This window comes from Bison bison, unplaced genomic scaffold (assembly GCF_000754665.1).
Source record: "Bison bison bison isolate TAMUID 2011002044 unplaced genomic scaffold, Bison_UMD1.0 scf7180017864498, whole genome shotgun sequence".
Classification (NCBI taxonomy): domain Eukaryota; kingdom Metazoa; phylum Chordata; class Mammalia; order Artiodactyla; family Bovidae; genus Bison; species Bison bison.
This window is the reverse complement of record NW_011495057.1, coordinates 3,744,747-3,765,073: the sequence shown is the minus strand read 5'-3', so window position 1 is coordinate 3,765,073 and position 20,327 is coordinate 3,744,747. Positions and strand designations below refer to the sequence as shown.

The following is a 20,327-nucleotide window of genomic DNA, read 5'->3' as shown; positions in this document are numbered from 1 at the left end:
TTAATATAGGATATTGAATATAATTGCCTGTGCTGTACAGTAGGACCTTATTTTTTATTTTATATATAGTAATTTATATCTGCTTATGCTTCAGCTCTCAATTAACCAACTATGGGATTGTCTGTATGTGGCAAATAGGCTGAAATTCATGACCTCTCTGCTATCCCAGCCACTCCTCCGTAGATACCTACTCCTTTGATACACAGTTTTGAACTGTCTATGTCAGGATGGACAAAGCAGTTTAACATCAACTTAAAACCAACAGCAGAACTCTGGATGGGAAGAAGTAGCATCAGGAGACCTGCGTGGGGCCCAGCTGCTCACCCGGGCGTCTGCCACCCTCTGTGGCCGAGGTCTGTGGGTGTGCTCCTGTTCTTGGGCTCTGTGCCCAGGTATCATGGGTATAAAATACTGTCACACTTCAGCTATTAGAATACTGCTTGCATGGGAGCTCATTTAAGTAGGGTCAATAAAAATGGAAACCTAAGGAGTCCCCGACATAAGGTGCGTGGCATGGAAGTCAGTGAGACACCACGCTGGGCTCTGCGATGAACGAATGAACATTAACCTTCTTCAATCCCTGGTGGCTCCGACGGTAAAGAATCTGCCTACAATGCAGGAAACCCGGGCTCGATCCCTGGGTCGGAAAGATCCCCTGGAGAAGGAAATGGCAACCCACTCCAGTATTCCTGCCTGGAGAATTCCATGGACAGATGTGGGCTACAGTCTATGGGGGTGGCAAAGAGTCGGACATGACTGAGACTGAGTGCACACACACTATTAGATTTTCCGGTTTTTGTACTGCAACCAGTAGCCACTAAGAGGAACTGATAACAAATTGGAGAATGTGGATTTTTAAAAATTGTGTTTATAACTACTGCTGCTTCTTAGCATCAATTAAACGACATTAATTGTTTAGAATAGCAGATACCTATTTGTATACAACTATGAAACAGCATGTGTAGATGGAATCTTCTCCAGCTTACCTACTGTGTAACTCTTAAGTAAATTGTGGATCAGGGTAAGATTTTTACTGTTAGAGATGCTGAAGGATGATGAATATAGTTCAAGTATTTGAGGATGATGCAGGAGAATGTTTCTTGTCTTTAATTGTAACCACAGGAACTATGATTATAGATTCACAGTCTGCAAATGAAGCTCTTGTTTGCTTTTGTGCACCCAGCTAACTTTTCAGCATAGAAAAAAAAGAGACAGAAAACAGTAGTATTGATGCACATGGGTAGGGGTATTAAATATGTATAGAGTGAAATGACAATTTTCTATAAATAAATTATGAGTGATACATTTGGTTGTGTGGTACATGTTTTCAGTGGCCCCTGATCGACTTTTTTCTTGCCTTAAATGTGTATTTAAAGACTGTGTCTGAAAGAATTACCCAGCATATCGTTTCTGTGGTAGCACAGAAAGGTATTGGCACAGTGTAGGTATTCTTCCTATCTCCCTCCCCTGCAAAAAATGAATCGCATTTTTATGTTGTTGGAGCTCTCAAAATGGAGTAATGTACATTTTAAAGAGAACATTGCCTGTCACGAATGTGGTACCGTGATTAATTCCGCTGGGGTTGAGCTGAGTTGAACCACTGAAAGATTTATCAGGTGGGGAGCATGCGTACCTGTATCACCTTGGCAAGTAGGTCTGATTTAGGGGGAGTAAAAATGTTGGGTGATGAGCCAGTTGATGTTAGGAGTACAAAGTAGAGAAGATTCACGCGTGCGTGCTCAGTCATGCCCGACTCTTTGCCGCGCCTTGGACAGTAGCCCACCAGGCTCCTCTGTCCATGGGATTCTCCAGGTAAGAATACTGGAATGGATTGGCATTTCCTTCTCTAGGGGATCTTCTCAATCCAGGGATCAAACCCTGGTCTTCTGCTTGGCAGACAGATTCTTTACCACTGAGCAACCAGAGAAGAATTCATAGGCTTAATGTATTACTCAACCTACAACAGTATGATAATCTTGATAAGCTCAAGGTTCTCAGAATATTTTCTTATTGCCATAACCAACCAACTTTACAATGATGATTTTCTTGCTTCTTATTCTTGCTTCTTAGTTTCCTTTAAAGGGAAACTAAAAAAAACTTATTTCAGAATTACAGATTTATCTGATTTTTCATTTTTGGACTTACAAATCTATACTAAGATGGGATGCAGTTTACATCATGAAACTCTGTTTTTCTTTTAGGGATCTAAATATGTAGAAATTTCCTATTACATGGAAGACTGCTTTACCTTATTTTTATAAGCTTTCACTGACTGAAAAAATGTCCTGCTGGTCTGATTATGTGGGGGCTGTGCTCACTTAGATTTGCTGAATGAAAATCCGGTTGTGGTTTCCAAATGTTACTACCATCTGGATTTTTTCAAACAAAAACAATTTCTAAAAGATATTCTTAATGAGTGCATTTTATAATTTCTCGATGAATTTAACAAGCCTACTAAGTGTGAATAAATCAAATCTCAGATATATATTGTGTAATGAGTTATTAGAAGTAATTGATACAGTTGTGTAGTATCTTGACATGTTGAATGTATTTAAAATTTAGAAGATTTTTTTATTAATCTGTACATGGTTATGTTCAGTTTCTAAGGTGATTTTCTCTCACCCTTTTCTCTCTGTTAGGAACATGTCTCGATTATTACAGTATATCAACCTGTGAGATAAAAAGTTTCAATGGCAATATTAAAGCATATGTACTGTAAAAATCCTGTATTTAACTTTTCTTTTGTTTTCTTTTCCAGAAAGCACAGATATGCCAACAGAGACTAGATAAAGAAATTTCCAACTTTCTCAAGATGATCAAGGAGGGTGACATGGCTCAAGGTAAAAAGAAGTAAAACCCCACTCTTTAAGACACCCATCATCATAATGTTCATCCTTTGGTTGGTTATACATTACAGATAATTTTTGGTTTTGAATTCAGAATTGTATTTGAAAAACAAAGTTAACCTTCTGGGGCTGTAATTCATTTTGGCTATGGAGTGAGAGCTCTATTTACGAATCCCAGAAGACTTGGGTTTTGGAGTCAAATTGTCTTAGATTTGAATCTTTGTTCTGCCACTTGTTACTTTTAAGCGGGACAGTTAATTTCTCAGAGGTTTAGTTTCCCTGCCTATAAAATGAAGGGGTTGGCAGTTCCCAGACCTTGGTCTTTTGCCATTCTGTGAATGTATACATGAACTTGTCTAATTATTAATCTCCTTTTCAAAAGTAAATTTTTACACCTTTACTCTTCTTTAGTTATGAATTACCAAGAGTTAATTATAAGTACTCCAGCAATCAAAATACAACCCAATGCAAAATACAAAAATCCCAATATAAAATCCAATATGCAAATTAGGTTTTGAGAAAAAATTGATTACTTTGTAAATTAAACAGTTATCCTGTGCCTTAGACTTGAGACTTTTAACAGTTGCTTTAGACTTTAGCTCTGATATGTTTGTAAATAACTCCACTAAAATTTAATCAACTTAGTTGTCTATGAGATTATGACTATATCAATTTTAATAATGATCTAGTTTTGTATGTGCCCGGGAAAGGTGAAGGTATGTTGATATCAGAATAAACTGAGCATAAAAGTTCTGTATCTGTCCAGATGTACCTCAGGCATCACTTTGCTTCAGTTCAACAAACACTTATTTATATGAGTGATGACAGCTTGGGAAGGATAGCAGTCATTTTGATTATTAACTGCTAGCTGGAATATTTTATTACTTATGCTGTTTATGCTCAGTGGGCTTTTAAATAATAACAGCTTCATTATATTTAATTCACATAAGCCTAGAATTCCCCTATGTGGAGTGTATCAGTGGCTTTTAGTATGGTCACAGACTTATGCAACTATGACTATTCATGGGCTTTTAAAATACCATCCTCACCAAGAATCATCTAAACTCAGCTGAGATACTAACAACATTTAAAAGATACAGAAACTGTGCAGAGTGAGGTGAAATGTAAAGATTATTTTTTTTCATCTGGACCAAAGTAAGAAATTATATCAGAACTACAACCAAATTGTTTTTCTTTTTTTTTTTTTTTTCTTCTTTTGAACCTTGAGACAGATGTCTTGGTTCAGGTCACCTGTATGACTTGCCACTCATAATAATGGCATGCATGTATGTCTTAGAGACATACATGGTATTCAGTACCAAGAGTGCGTTCACTTTGCACAGTGACGTCTGGGAAACTTTGAAAAATATTTGTGATTTGACAGTGCTACTTCATGTATCTGCAGTAAAAGTCAGTGGGTTTATACATGGACGATTATGGACATTATTTTCTGAAAGACTGGTGTAGGTAAATAGAACAACACAGGATCAGAAATAGAGTAGAGATAATTTCATGAATGGAGTTAGAGCTTTGAAGGTAACTGAGTCTGCTCTTAATGCCAGTGGATTGTACAGAGTAACCCGGCACATGGGCTTTATTAAAGGAAGCTGATAGATACACATCCTACTCTAAACTGCCTACGTAGTTTTCCAGTGACATCTCAAGAGGAAAAACTAAAATGTTTGTGGACGGAATCCAGATCTTGTGGTTGGGATTGTCAGTTGGTTTACGTTTTGGTACAAAACTGTATGAATGTGAACTTTTAAGACTCCCACCCTCTTTCTTACTGCATCTTCTATGGTACACATTCCGCTCCGTGCTGCCTGCGTCCAGATCACTGCAGCGCCTGCCCTTTACTCTCCCTGCCTTCTGGGAACCACCCCCCCAACACCCTCTGCATTCCATGCTTAAAGGGGGTTGAGTCAGAAGGCTTTCAGGAACTCTTCCAATTCAAATGCTGTGAAGTACTGCATTATTGCTGCCAGATTCATTTTAGAAAGTTACCGTTTAAAAATGATTATAAATGTGTTTTGTTTTTTTTTTTTGCCTGAGAAAATCTTTTAAGTGTCCTTGAAACTGCAGAATAAAATGCAAACTTTTTATCTTGGCATTTAAGGATGTTCTTAACCTGATTTTTTAGCTTTATTTACAGTTCTTCTCCCCATGATCCCTGTGAACACTTTTGACCAAACACTGTGTCTCTTGGTCCTCTGTTAAAGTAATGCTTTTGTTTTCATGTGTGTGTTAGTCATTCAGTTGTGTCTGACTCTCTGTGACCCCCATGGACTCTAGCCCATCAGGCTCCTTTGTCCATGGGCTCCAGGCAAGAATGCTGGAGTGGGTTAGCCGTTTCCTTCTCCAGGGGATCTTCCCAACGCAGAGATTGAACCCTGGTCTCCCACATTGCAGGCAGACTCTTTACTATCTGAGCCACTGTCGTTTTCATGAGTGGACCTTAAGCCTAATTTCCATCTGGATTAATACCAAAGTTACGTATCTGACATGGACAACACATCGTTCAAGGTGTAAAGGATGCAGTACTGAAATTGCTACAATTTGATCTTTACCAAAAGCCTGGTTGCAAAAATGAATAAAATCACTCAAACTTATAAAACTTTTGGAAGACTTCCCGAAGGCCATGTAGTCAATCTGTTCTACCCGACAACTCTAAATTTACCCTTAGGCGTAATAGCCAGGTTTTGACCATTGTAAATAATACACTTATATTTGACCACATCACTTTATTACCATAGAATTCTGGGCAGTGAGATTATGGGTGAAAATATATTAATGTTTTTGAACCTATTGATATATACTTATAAGTAACTTTCCAAAAAAGATACATTACTTTACATGCCAAGTTTAATGCATGCATTTATTGCTAACTGTGTATAGTAAATCCCTGGTTGAAGACATTATCATGTTGTCATTTACCGAAAAGAAAAAGTCTTGAAAAGTGCTTTTGTTCAACCCACTTACAACTTTAGTCAAAGTCCTGGACTTTGAGTAAGGATTCTTACCACCCCTTCACTGTTGCCATACCAGTCCAAGCCACCCTCATCTCCTTCGTGTGCTATTAAAAACAGCCTCCTGACTCAATTCCCACCCGTGTCCCTACAGTCCCTGCCCCAGGGATCCTTCTAAAGCATTAGCGGGTTGATACTCTTAGCTCAAAACACCCCTTTGCTTCCATGTCTTCTCACTTAGAGACAAAGATGAAGCCCTTCTAATGATCTACTCCTTCTAATGATCTACAGAGTCTCCCTGTCCTGTCTCACCTCTCTGTCCTCCTCTCCTGCCTGCCTCTCTGCAGCCTCACTGGCCTTACTCTTCCTTAAAGCTGCCTGGGTGTGCTGGCCCTTCTGCCTGGAAGGCTTTTCTCCAGGACTTTCCCTGACCCCCGCTCCCCTTGCTCCAGCAGAACCTTGCTTGATGCCCTGGGCCCTTGATCACTATCAACTTCAGAAGCATTCTTAGGGCTTCTTTGCCCTTGGCCCTCTGATTGGCTCCAGCTGACAGAGACTTTGTCAGGAGATGGGGTAGGGTGGGAGGAGGGGTAGGTTGGGGTCACCTGGCTCCCTCCGGCATGACTGTGGTCTGCCTGTGGCTGGACTCCCCTCTTGATGGGCCCAGGGCTCTTTCTGCCATGATGTTATTGATACCAAGTCCTGTCTCAATGTCCGACTCGGACTCTCTGCATCTCCGGCCATGCGTTGTTCTTCTTTGTCACTTACCAACCTTCGTGTGTGTGTGTGTGTGTGTGTGTGGTTGACTGTCTACCTCTCCTGTTGGAATATAAACTCCATGAAGGGAGGAACTTTGTTTTATTCACTGATTATCTTCAGCACCTAAACTATGTGCATAGCACATAGTAGGCGCTTGTGTTCCCTTGGCCCTTGTCCAACCTCCCCTCCCCCTTCCACACACACACACACACACACACACACACATTTTGAGTGAATGAAATGAGTAACATATTTAGCTAATAAATTTATAATATTTCTGTTGAATTTGGGGAGATACAAGTACTACATTTGTTCTGTCAAGTTATTGAGTATACAGATCATACAATTCAGTGAAATATTTTTTTTTCCACTTTATTTATTTACTTTTTTAGAGGGTAATTACTTTACAATATTGTATTGGTTTTGCCATACATTGACTTGAATCTGCCACAGGTATACATGTGTTCCCCATCCTGAACCCCACTCCCACCTCCCTCCCCATCCCATCCCTCTGGGTCATCCCAGTGCACCAGCCCTGAGCATCCTGTATCATGCATCAAATCTGGGCTGGCGATCTGTTTCACATATGATAATATACATGTTTCAATGCCATTCTCCCAAATCACCCCACCCTCGCCCTCTCCCACAGAGTCCAAAAGACTGTTCTATACATCTGTGTCTCTTTTGCTGTCTCGCATACAGGGTTATTGTTACCATCTTTCTAAATTCCATATATATGCGTTAGTATACTATATTGGTATTTTTCTTTCTGGCTTACTTCACTCTGTATAATAGGCTCCAGTTTCATCCACCTCATTAGAACTGATTCAAATGTATTCTTTTTAATGGCTGAGTAATACTCCATTGTGTATATGTACCACAGCTTTCTTATACATTCGTCTGCTGATGGACATCTAGGTTGCTTCCATGTCCTGGCTATTATAAACAGTGCTGCGATGAACATTGGGGTACACGTGTCTCTTTCAGTTCTGGTTTCCTCGGTGTGTATGCCCAGCAGTGGGATTGCTGGGTCATATGGCAGTTCTATTTCCAGTTTTTTAAGGAATCTCCACACTGTTCTCCATAGTGGCTGTACTAGTTTGCATTCCCACCAACAGTGTAAGAGGGTTCCCTTTTCTCTATACCCTCTCCAGTATTTGCTGCTTGTAGACTTTTGGATAGCAGCCATTCTGACTGATGTGAAATGGTACCTCATTGTGGTTTTGATTTGCATTTCTCTAATAATGAGTGATGTTGAGCATCTTTTCATGTGTTTGTTAGCCATCTGTATGTCTTCTTTGGAGAAATGTCTGTTTAGTTCTTTGGTGCATTTTTTGATTGGGTCATTTATTTTTCTGGAATTAAGCTGCAGGAGTTGCTTGTATATTTTTGAGATTAGCCCTTTGTCAGTTGCTTCATTTACTATTATTTTCTCCCATTCTGAAGGCTGTCTTTCCAGCAGACAAAAGCCCACTTCCAGCAAACTAAAGCCCAGGACCAGACGGCTTCACAGCTGAATTCTACCAAAAATTTAGAGAAGAGTTAACACCTATCCTACTCAAACTCTTCCAGAAAATTGCAGAGGAAGGTAAACTTCCAAACTCATTCTATGAGGCCACCATCACCCTAATACCAAAACCTGACAAAGATGCCACAAAAAAAGAAAACTACAGAACAGTATCATTGATGAACATAGATGCAAAAATCCTTAACAAAATTCTAGCAAACAGAATCCAACAACGTATTAAAAAGATCATACACCATGACCAAGTGGGCTTTATCCCAGGAATGCAAGGATTCTTCAATATCCGCAAATCAATCAATGTAATACACCACATTAACAAATTGAAAAATAAAAACCATATGATTATCTCAATAGATGCAGAGAAAGCCTTTGACAAAATTCAACATTAATTTATGATAAAAACCCTCCAGAAAGCAGGAATAGAAGGAACATACCTCAACATAATAAAAACTATATATGACAAACCCACAGCAAACATTATCCTCAATGGTGAAAAATTGAAAGCATTTCCCCTAAAGTCAGGAACAAGACAAGGATGCCCACTCTCACCACTACTATTCAACATAGTTTTGGAAGTTTTGGCCACAGGAGTCAGAGCAGAAAAAGAAATAAAAGGAATCCAGATTGGATTCCTCCAGAAGAAGTAAAACTCTCACTGTTTACAGATGACATAATCCTCTACATAGAAAACCCTAAAGACTCCACCAGAAAATTACTAGAGCTAATCAATAAATATAGTAGAGTTGCAGGATATAAAATCAACACACAGAAATCCCTTGTATTCCTATACACTAACAATGAGAAAACAGAGGAATTGAATTAAGGAAACAATTCCATTCACCATTGCAATGAAAAGAATAAAATACTTAGGAATATATCTACCTAAAGAAACAAAAGACCTATATATAGAAAACTATAAAACACTGGTGAAAGAAATCAGTGAAATCTTGTAGGAACTTAAAGAGGGAAGAAACTGTCAGCCCTCCCCTTGGGAGCAGTTTGCATTCTTTAACAGATGGGGTTTCCACAGTCAATGCCATTGGTTTTTATATCGGATTCTTCTCTGGATTCAGTGGTTTTCCTGAGACAAACCTTTGAATAGTTCTTTTCACTAGGGATCTGTGAGTAGCAAACTTTCCCTCTCATCTAAATCTTTATTTGACCTCCGCTGGGTTAGTTACTGTCCATTAGTTGTTTTTTTTTTTTTTTAAATATATAATTTTATTTAGTTTTTACTTTTGGCTATGGGTCTTTTGTTGCTGAGTGGGCTTTTCTCTAGGTGTGGCAAGCAGGGGCTACTCTCTGGGTATGGTCTCAGGCTTCTCAGTGTGGTGGCTTCTCTTGTGGGGGTCACAGGCTCTGGGGTGCACAGGCTTCAGTAGCTGTGGCACGTAGGCTTGGTAGTCTTGCCTTCTGGGCTTAGTTGCTCCTCAACATGTGGGATCTTCCCAGATCAGGGATCAAACCCCCTGTTTCCTTAATTGGCGGGCAGATTCTTTATTGCTGAACCTCCAGGGAAGCCCCTCCATTAGTGTTTTGAAGATGCAATTCCAATTTCTTCTGGCTTCTAACATTCTAATGATGATTCTTTGATAGGCTTTTTTTTCTTTTTAAAGTTCTCTTATTGCTTTTCAGGAGAAGGCAATGGCACCCCACTCCAGTACTCTTGCTTGGAAAATCCCATGGATGGAGGAGCCTGTTAGGCTGCAATCCATGGGGTCGCTAAGAGTCGGACACGACTGAGCGACTTCGCTTTCACTTTTCACTTTCATACATTGGAGAAGGAAATAGCAACATACTCCAGTGTTCTTGCCTGGAGAATCCCAGGGACGGGAGAGCCTGGTGGGCTGCTGTCTATGGGGTGGCACAGAGTCGGACACGACTGAAGTGACTTAGCATAGCATTGCTTTTCAAAGATCTCCCCTTTGTCTTTGTCGTTTTGCAGTTTTAAAGTGTCTTACGTTTGCTCTTTGAGACTGTGTTTAATTCAAAGGCTCGTTCACTCCTCCTTCAGTCTAGGAAAGTTCTTTGTTGTCGCTTCACACTTTACTTCTTCATTCCTTCTCTTCCGCAGAAACTTCTTGGGAGGCTTCTTATTTTATCCCCCATCTCTTAGTGTCTCATTCTGTTTCTGTTTTTTCTGTGTTGTATTCTGAGTAATTTCCTCAGATCTACTTTCTAGTTTCAGTTTCTTTCTCAATTTGATCTAGTTGGTCTGTTTAGCCCTCTGACTTTCTAATCCTAAAGGACTGTATTTCATCATTGTAGAAATTCTAGGTGGTGGTTTTAAAAGTTTTTATTTTTTTCCATAGAGGACTGCTCTTCCATAGTACATATATTTCTAACTTTATCGCTAATAATTTTAAATATATAAAACTAAGCCCTTTTCAGTGTGTTCTTATGTCTCAAGCTATTGGTGGAGCCGGTTCTTTGGTTTTGTTGGCTGACTGTTCCTTGGAATGGATTGTTTGCTTCACTTTGGATTTTAACTTTTCATTGAGAGTATGTTTTTCCTCCTTCTGGATTATGGAACTGTCCCTTCACAGTAGTTTTGTTTCTGTTGAGGATGTAATCATTTTAAAATCGGATTGCCTACTAAATGTGGTACAAGCTAGGGATTTCTGTTTTTCATGATGCCCACCCAGAGCACTGGTAGGAAATGCCCTTCTTCACTGCTGCCCTGCCCATTTATGTTTTTTCTGGGGATCCAGCCCTTTACAAGGCCTTGCTCTGCTTGGTAAGATCAGAGCCACATCTCCCTTCACGAGGATGTGAAGGAGCAGCTCTCAGCTCCCCCACTTTGTCCAGCTGACCTCTGACCCCCCAGGGCTTGGCCTTCCCCATTGCACCTCTGCCTGTTCCTGTTCTGTCAGCCTTGACTTTTCTGTTGGTTTCCAGCATATCTGGGATTTTGTTCTTTCCAACTCTGATATATATTATATTATTACTATTATTTTATCAGCATCTTTATGGGTTTGGGTTGGAAGGATGTTTCCTCATCATTGTAGTCAGCTAGGTACCACAAGTGTCCCATGCACTTTCTAATGTGAAATATGCCAGTAATGCACAAATTGTATTATCCAGAATACACACACATATAGCCCTTTTTGTGTGTGCATTGTTTTGTGTACTTTTCATATATTTACTCGTTTTTAAAAAATATTTATTGATTTGGCTGTCCCAGGTCTTAGTTGTGGCACGGAAACTCTTAGTTGCAGCGTATGGAATCTAGTTCCCTCACCAAGGATCGAACCTGGGCCCCCTCCATTGGGAGCGTGGAGTCATAGCCACTGGACCATCAGGGAAGTCCTTATATTAACTCTTTTATTCCTTATGACAACCCAGTGTTAGTGTATGACTATTATGTCCATTTTATAAATAAGCTAACGGAGGCACAGAGAGCTTACGTAACTTGTCTTGGGTCATACAGTTAGTAAAAACCAGACAGAGTTTGATCCTAGGCAGCCTGGCTGCAGAGACTGCTCTTCACCAGTAAAGAACCTGGACTAAATAAAAAATTCTGTATTTCCTTCTAAACTTTTGATCTGTGAGCTAGAAAAGGTTACAGATTTTCATGCCTAGATCTGCATCTACAGTGAAAGGTAGAACTCATTGAGGACAGTCACTTGGCTGCTGCAGCTGAGGTATTGTTCCAGTCCTTAAGGTCTCCCGTTCAGAAGTTCAAGGGGACAGTGGAATTGAAGCAGGGCCAAAGTCTCCAACTCACAACAAAAAAAATCCTTTGTAATTTTTCTGTCAATTATTGTTATTATTTTTTTCCTCTTCTCTTGTCCTGAGGTTCTTTCCGGTATTTCTCATCTCAGAGAACACATCTCCATTTGATACGCTTTCCCAAGCCCAAGCCTTGGAGTCATCTTAACCTTGGAGTGCATCCTTGCAGCGATGCGCATCCTGTGTCTCCTGTATCTCTCCTTGTCCCTTTCTCTGTTCCTCTGTCCCTGCGCTGACACTGGCCACAGCCATCCTGCCTGTAGGTTGCAGCTCTTCTCATCTGGCCATGCTGCCTCCAGGGAGTGTTGTACATTGTAGTTTGAGAGGTGCCTCTGTCCCTTGGACTGCAAGGAGATCCAACCAGTCCATTCTGAAGGAGATCAGCCCTGGGATTTCTTTGGAGGGAATGATGCTAAAGCTGAAACTCCAGTACTTTGGCCACCTCATACAAAGAGCTGACTCATTGGAAAAGACTCTGATGCTGGGAGGGATTGGGGGCAGGAGGAGAAGGGGACGACCAAGGATGAGATGGCTGGATGGCATCACTGACTTGATGGACATGAGTCTCAGTGAACTCCAGGAGTTTGTGATAGACAGGGAGGCCTGGCGTGCTGCAATTCATGGGGTCGCAAAGAGTCGGACACAACTGAGCAACTGAACTGAACTCTAAACACAAATCAAGTCTTGAGACCTCAGTGCCTTAGTGGGTAATCGAACTCTACCTTGACCTGTGTCTCCTCACTTTAGCAATATCACCTCTCACCTCTTCCTTTCTCTTACTCAGAATTCAGCAATGCTGAACTTTTCTCATGCCTTAGGGTCTTGTTCTCATCATGTGAAATACTAGCTTTTCCTCATCTTTTAAGTGTAGCTTCTAGAAACTTCTTGGCTTCTCTAAGACTAGCCTACAGGCTCTTACTTTGTGTTTCCAAATGACCCTCCAGCTCATTCGCATCACTGTACCTCTTTCTGTTTCCATTTCCCCCTCTGGGCAGACCTAGCTGCCTCAAGTCTCAGAAGGGGACAGAAGAACAAGCAAAAGTTCAAGCCACTACCTTTCCATCTGCCCAGGCCTGTAATATGGGGGCTTCCCTGATGGCTTAGTCGGTAAAGAATCCGCCTGCAATACAGGAGACCCGGGTTCCATCCCTGGGTCGGGAAAGTCCCCTGGAGAAGGGAATGGCAACCCACTCTTTCCAGTATTCTTGCCTGGGAAATCCCATGGACAGAGGAGCCTGGTGGGCTACAGTCCATAGGGTCACAAAAGAGTTGGACATGACTTAGTGACTAAAGCACCACCGGCACCACCCTGCTCTGAGAGCTGTCCCCGATCTCAGTAGGGACAGGGCACTGGGTGGAGGGCGGGCTGCTGTTCTGGTCCAGGCTTCCTTTCAGGCAGCCAGGTGGGAGGAGTCAGAGAGGAGACAAAGTGGTTATGAAACCGAGTGGCTTAGTACTCTTTCTTTGCCTAGTCCATGGGAGAAAACACCATCACTTTCTCTCTCCTCACCTTAATCACTGAGGCACAGACCTGACCAGCACTTCCCTCCTGACTTTGCTGGAGGCAGAGCTCCCTGGGTCACACGTGACTCTGTATCATTTGTTTTGTTGATTGGGTTTTCTCTTAAGATTACTCCCAAAAGGTTAGGAGCCACTGCCAGGGCAGTTTAGTCACGGGTGATGCAAATCCAGTTACAGCCTTTGGTGGAGATTTTAATCCAATTTTCCTCCTTTTCTTCTATTCACTCTTATTTGTAAAAGAATGCAAAATACATTTCATAGCTCTGCTGGCTTCTTCCTGATTTTGAACCCAAAAGGTCTTCCCAACTGGTGCTTTGTTAAATTAATTAATTTTAGTTTTTCTAACAAATATATGCTTTCCCTCTGACTACTCTAAAGACTCCCTCTGATCAATACTGTTCATTCAATAATAATTGTTTTACTTTCTGTTTTCCTTGCCAGACTGTATTGTAAGGACAGAAACTGTTTCTCAGTTACTTACTTACCCCTTTATCTCAAGCACCTGGAATGTAGTGCCTGCCACATGATAGCCACTCAATAAATGGTAGATGCAAATCCTCTTACCTCTCAAGTTCTCATTGATCATGATTCTGAGACTCTTCTTCTCAGAACCAGTATTTTCAGACCATCTGAAAATAATAGATATAGATATTTTAGATACATTTGTTTTATTGGGCATTGCGTTTAACAATAACAGACTTAGTCTTCAAGATCTGACCCAAGTACCATTACTTTTATCAAACTCCCCTTTATTATTGCATCCCATAATGGTAGCTCTTTTCTCTAAATGTGTGACATTTATGTGTGTATAGTTTGTTTGCTCTTTATATCTTGCAGCATCCCTGTTATGATCTTTTTATTCTTATTTAACTCATGATTTTAACTCATTTAACACATGCTGCTTGAATTATATATCTTATACTTCCGTTGCAACTAGTATAAATTTACAGATGTAGATACATAGATGAAATGCTCAGTGGTGCTTGTTTAGTGGGTGATTGATTTCAAGCTAATCATCTTAATTTGAACAAGAAATAGATAAATTTATATTTTTATATCTTATATGATGCCACCAATCTTGATTTTTTTTTTTTCAAGTTATGGTTTTATGTAGTAGAAGTTTTTTAGAAGAGTAGTTGATTTTTATGTCCAGAAATCTTTTTCTCCATTTTGGGGAGAGAGTATTGATTGTCTTGAGGGATTTATATAATTCCAATGGAGTATGAATCAATTTCAAAAATACCTTTTCTCATGCACATAGTCAGATACATTACATTTTCTGTTTTCCACCACAAGAGAAAAAAATTGTCTTATTTTGATATTTTCTTTATTTCCTATGACCTTAGCTTTGTCACTTGATAGCTTTGGGACTATTTATTCTCAACTGTTTGTGTTTACTTAAAAACAAAACAAAACAAAAAACACTTAAGGCAACACTGTGTCCAAAAGGACTAGGGTGAGAGGGTGAGGAAATGCCATTCATCCAGTTTTTTCCTTTTTTAAATATCTTGTCCCCAATGATAGAAATATTTGAGTTAAATTGAAAAACAGACAAAAGAGATTTTCTTGTGCCTCAAGTAAAAAGAAAATGTAGTTTAAAATAGTACATTTATCCACCTGTGCTAATTAACCAACCTGTAGTAATATAAATGAAAATGTTTATGTCTTAAATATTTCTGGGGCTTCCCTGGTGGCTCAACTGGTAAAGAATCTGCCTGCAACGTGGGACACCCGCGTTCAATACTGGATCAGGAAGATCCCCTGGAGAAGGGAATGGCAACCCACTCCAGTATTCTTGCCTGGAGAATCCCATGGACAGAGGAGCCTGCTGGGCTACAGTCCATGGGATCGCAAAGAGACGGACACGACTGAGTGACTAACACTTTAGCTAAAATATAATAATTCTTCCGTTGTAAAATAAAATAACCCAGAGTGATTTGGATTTTCTATGCAAGTGAATGGAAATAAAATATTTTTTATTATTTTTCCTTATTCTTTTAATATTTGAGCCTTTTCTTTGTACAAGGTTTGGTGTACAGTATTTGGGGGGGCGGCACGTTAAAGAGGTTTAGAGCTTACTGAGAATAGCAGCATACAGTGAGCATATGTACCATGTACATACGAGCAGAGTAGCAGAGCATGTGCAAAGGGCCTGAGTTCTTAGCAAGTGGATGTGGCTACGTATGGAGTCCAGTAGAAGAGGTCGCCTCCCACAGTGATTTTTAAGGAAGGCTTCATGGGGAGAATGGCATTTGAACTTGACCTTAGAATTTTTTTTTTAGTTAAATGGAGAAACTTCTTAATATGAATAATTACTATTTCCAGTATTCACAGAAAAGGGAACATCGTTAACAAAAGTTTAGAAGTAGTAAAATAGGGTCATATTTCTAGGAAAACAGATATTCCTGGGAAAATAGTCTGGCTGAAACTGACCATTTGTGGAATGACTTAAATGTTAATCTAAGGAGTGTAGACTTTTTCTGTATAAGGAGAACAATGGAGGTGTTCTGTATTAGGGTTTCGTTTAACAGCAAGAAACAAGCACTTCCCTACTAGTTTTAAAACTTACCCAATTAAAAATTGTACATTGTAATCATGGAAACGACAGATTGTGAGCTTTTTATACATGTCTCTAAAGTTAAGCTTTTCACATATAATCTTCCAGCATCTTTCCTGAGTTCAACAATATTTTTAGTACAAAAAATAACTTTTTCTCTCAAATTAACTGGTACTATTTAAGTGTCCAATCCTCAGGGTAGGCCAGATATGGTAACATACTGCCTTTTTGCATTTATTATAGCTCAGTCTCTGAATATTACTTGGCTAAAGCATATTTGCAGTGATTGGTACTTGGTAACTTTTCTAGAAGCTTAGCAGTTCTCCTTTATGTAATCAGTATGAGACATCATTGCATAAGAGGCATACTGGTGTCAACCAACTGGCCTTGATCCATAGCCCTGAACCAGTGTGTTTACCATAGTAAATGATTCCTACACTATCCCACCGTGCAGGTTAATATTAATTCTAGCATCTTGTTTGGACGCTAGATTGTCAGAGAAATTAGGTAACTTTTGACTATTTTGGACAGAAGAATTTGACATTCAATAAGAGATTCTTATAAAAACTTGTCTTAATATATATTTCTTGGAATACTTTTCGAAAGCTTGTTTAAAAATTTGTAAAGTGCCCCTGAAACTCATTGGAGAAAACCCTGATGCTGGGAAAGATTGAGGGCAAGAGGAGAATGGGGTGATAGAGGATGAGATGGTTGGATACTAACACTGACTCAACGGACCTGAGTTTGAGCAAACTCTGGGAGATAGAGAAGGACAGGGAAGCCCGGCGTGCTGCAGCTGATGCAGGCGCAAAGTGTCGGATACAACTTGGTGACTGAGCAACAACAGCAGTGAAATCTATTTTGACATTTAATGTTTTATGGAAATCAATAAGTATCTTAAGTGTGAGATATCTAAAACATAGACATAATTGGAGGTAATGATGGCATTTAATAAAAAGAAACATATCCACGAATGGACTGTGCTTCCGTTTCTCTGTCCTTTGTGCCATGAAGGTGAAATATTACTAGATTACCCAGATAATTTACGGGAGGCAGAGGCTGTGTCTGTTTTTTCTTGTGCATCTCCTCACATCCCTCGTCCCCAGCGCTGTGTAAGACATCTGTTGAGGTACTATTTAAGTCACATGGCATCTAGCATATGGTACTCTCTTTTGCTATTTAGCAACTAAGTACAGAATAAATCTTCACAATGTGTATCAAAGATTTCAAAAGAAGTATGTAAAGTCAAATTTATCTTAGAATTTAGTAGTTTCCAAGTATTTGGGTGTCATTAATAATAGCAAACCCTAGGAAACTCTATCCCATGAGATGAAAAATATGATAAAATGTCATTTGGTCTTTATATCGATATGAATAAAAGACTGTTCTTGCTTCATTCACTATGATCTTTTCCTTTTATTGCATAGTTTTGCCTTATGAGTTTTAAGAAAGAATTTTTCCAAGAAAAGGACTTGTCTTTGCTAAAATAAATCTCATTCATATAGAACATTTGGAAAATTTAAAAAGAGAACAGGTTCATACAACTTTATCACTTAGAAATAACGGCTAAATCATTTGTCATATTATTTCCTATAGATTTTCCTCCCACTGGAAAATTTTTGTTCAGATTTGTTGGCATTTGATTCACTTGATTCTTTTTGTTTATTGACTTTGTTTACCATGTTTTAAGAATAGCGGTTTAGGTACATCAGGATTACTTATAATACAGAGGATGCGGCAGACTTGTCTTTCTCCCTTTATTTTTTCCTTAAAGCTTTCTTATTATAATTTCTCTTTTTTGATGGAAGGGACAGATTTAAAGGATCTTAATGTATAATTAACATTAAATTCCAGGCTATTTCAACTAAGTACACTTTTTCTCACAATATGACATTTCACTTGTTTAAGTGACAAGTATGCATTTTGTTGTTTTTGCTTGCCAAAAAAAAGAAGGATGGGAAAAGTGGATTAAGATTTTCTTTAGGGGTCCAAGGAAGATACTGATATTATCATTTATTTCCCAACTTATGTATCCGGCAGGATACTGGACCTTGACAAGGCTGTATTTTTGAGAGCGAAAGACCTATTTATACAGAACGTTTATCCAAATAAGAAGTAGAGGAAGTTGAGTTGATACCGCCTTCAGATCTCTTAGCTGTCATGTCAACTACAGAATTATTTTTGTCTCTTTTTAGCACTTTGCCTTGGAATAAAATTACTTATCTAGTAATGAATATCATGAAAGGGGAAGTGTTAATGTTTTATAAGTAATGATATCATTTCTGCTTGACAACTGTTTTTCTTAAACATTATTTATGTCTATAAAATTTTTGTTTCTTTTTTTTTTTTTCAGTCCTGGCTCTTCTCCTTTTAAGATATAGGCTTTTCTAGGTCAAGGCTTTCTCCTTTTCTTTTTCTATATGAATTTATATGCCCTGCATACAGTAGGTGCTTAATAATCATGCCAGAGGAACAGTAATTGTATGCTTAAGGCAGCTAGAAGGAAAAATGAGGTTAGTAGATATGAAATATGTTCGTGGTCTTGTTTTACTTTATTATTACTTAAAATCCCACTCATTATATTTATTTTATTTATAGAAATGCTTCCATCATTTCTTCAGAAAGTTGAAGTTGTCGCTGAAGCTTCTAGAGAAACTTGCGTAGCTTTGAGTGACTGCCTTCATCTCTTCACTAAACAAGAAGGGGTAGGTCCTTTGGAATTGAATTTTTATAGTCACTGGGTGTCACATGCTTGATTATCCAGTACATCATTGCTTTCAAATTGTCCAAAGATAGGAGGAAAAAATAGTAAAGGAAATGAAAGCTTCATTTTTCACCAGAAGTTAGAACTTATTATTTCTTGATTAACTAGATTGATTCTGAAATAACTTCTGTTCATATCATCTAATTTGCTTATGTACCCATGTTTAACAAGTATGTTTATAGTTGATCTATTCAGAGTTGTTGTGGCGTTTCGATAAGAGGGGTATGAAAATATTCTAGAAGCAAAAAGTCTATGTGAAAAATACATACTTTTGTTTAGATAATATATTGCTCTCACACTTACCTATGTGAACTGAACTTAATGGATTAAATGTTCATTTGTGTTCTTTGCCATTTATTCTTTCCCATATAAAAATCTGTCATTTGATCTTCCAGATATGAGTAAAAGTGGTATGCTATCCATTAGTAACTGTTTTTCTAAGGACTGAAAAGTTGTTAAAGTGCGTTTTGGCTGCTTGAACTTGGACTTTTCTTTTGTAGGCTTCCCCCCGCCCCCCATTTTCATGATTTTATGCATGCATGCATGCATGTATGTATGTTTATATGCCATGCTGCACAGTTTTCGGGATCTTAGTTCCCCAAACAGGGATTGAACTTGTGCCCTTAGTGGTGAAACTGCAGACACCACCAGGGAATTCCCCCATTTTCATGATTTTAATGCAAGCCAAGTAGCAATAGGCATTCTTCCATATAAGTTCTAGGTATGTGTTTAATCTTCAACTTTTTAGATTGACACCAAATTTCTGTTATGTTTATTTTTTTAGATTCCACATATATATAAAATTGTAGGATATGTTTTTCCTCTGTGTTACTTACTGGACTTAGCACAATACCTTCCAAGGACACTGAATTTCTTATTCTTGTTACAATTGATTTGTGCCTTTTGTTTAGAGTTGAAGTTTTGGTAAAAGAAGGTAGATTAAAATGGTTTTATATATACATATATATATAAAATTTAGATAAGAAAGCTTTCTTCAGTGATCAATGCAAAGAAATAGAGGAAAACAACAGAATGGGAAAGACTAGAGATCTCTTCAAGAAAATCAGAGATACCAAAGGAACATTCCATGCAAAGATGGGCTCGATAAAGGACAGAAATGGTATGGACCTAACAGAAGCAGAAGATATTAAGAAGAGATGGCAAGAATACACAGAAGAACTGTACAAAAAAGATCTTCACGACCCAGATAATCACGATGGTGTGATCACTGACCTAGAGCCAGACATCCTGGAATGTGAAGTCAAGTGGGCCTTAGAAAGCATCACTACAAAAAAGCTAGTGGAGGTGATGGAATTCCAGTTGAGCTATTTCAAATCCTGAAAGATGATGCTGTGAAAGTGCTGCACTCAATATGCCAGCAAATTTGGAGAACTCAGCAGTGGCCACAGGACTGGAAAAGGTCAGTTTTCATTCCAATCCCAAAGAAAGGCAATGCCAAAGAATGCTCAAACTACTGCACAATTGCACTCATCTCATATGCTAGTAAAGTAATGCTCAAAATTCTCCAAGCCAGGCTTCAGCAATATGTGAACCGTGAACTTCCTGATGTTCAAGCTGGTTTTAGAAAAGGCAGAGGAACCAGAGATCAAATTGCCAACATCTGCTGGATCATGGAAAAAGCAAGAGAGTTCCAGAA

The 20,327-nt window shown here is 39.0% G+C and overlaps 1 protein-coding gene across 3 annotated transcripts in view; it reads left to right on the top strand.

Annotated features, from left to right (window-relative positions):
* The window catches only part of OSBPL1A (oxysterol binding protein-like 1A), a 234,197-nt gene that overhangs the window by 83,328 nt on the left and 130,542 nt on the right, over positions 1-20,327 (top strand). For all 3 annotated transcript variants that reach the window (XM_010828928.1, XM_010828930.1, XM_010828929.1), the window contains 2 exons: positions 2,759-2,840; positions 18,505-18,611. In XM_010828928.1, coding sequence (XP_010827230.1) covers positions 2,759-2,840; positions 18,505-18,611 — 189 coding nt within the window. The remainder of the gene's footprint in view (positions 1-2,758; positions 2,841-18,504; positions 18,612-20,327) is intronic.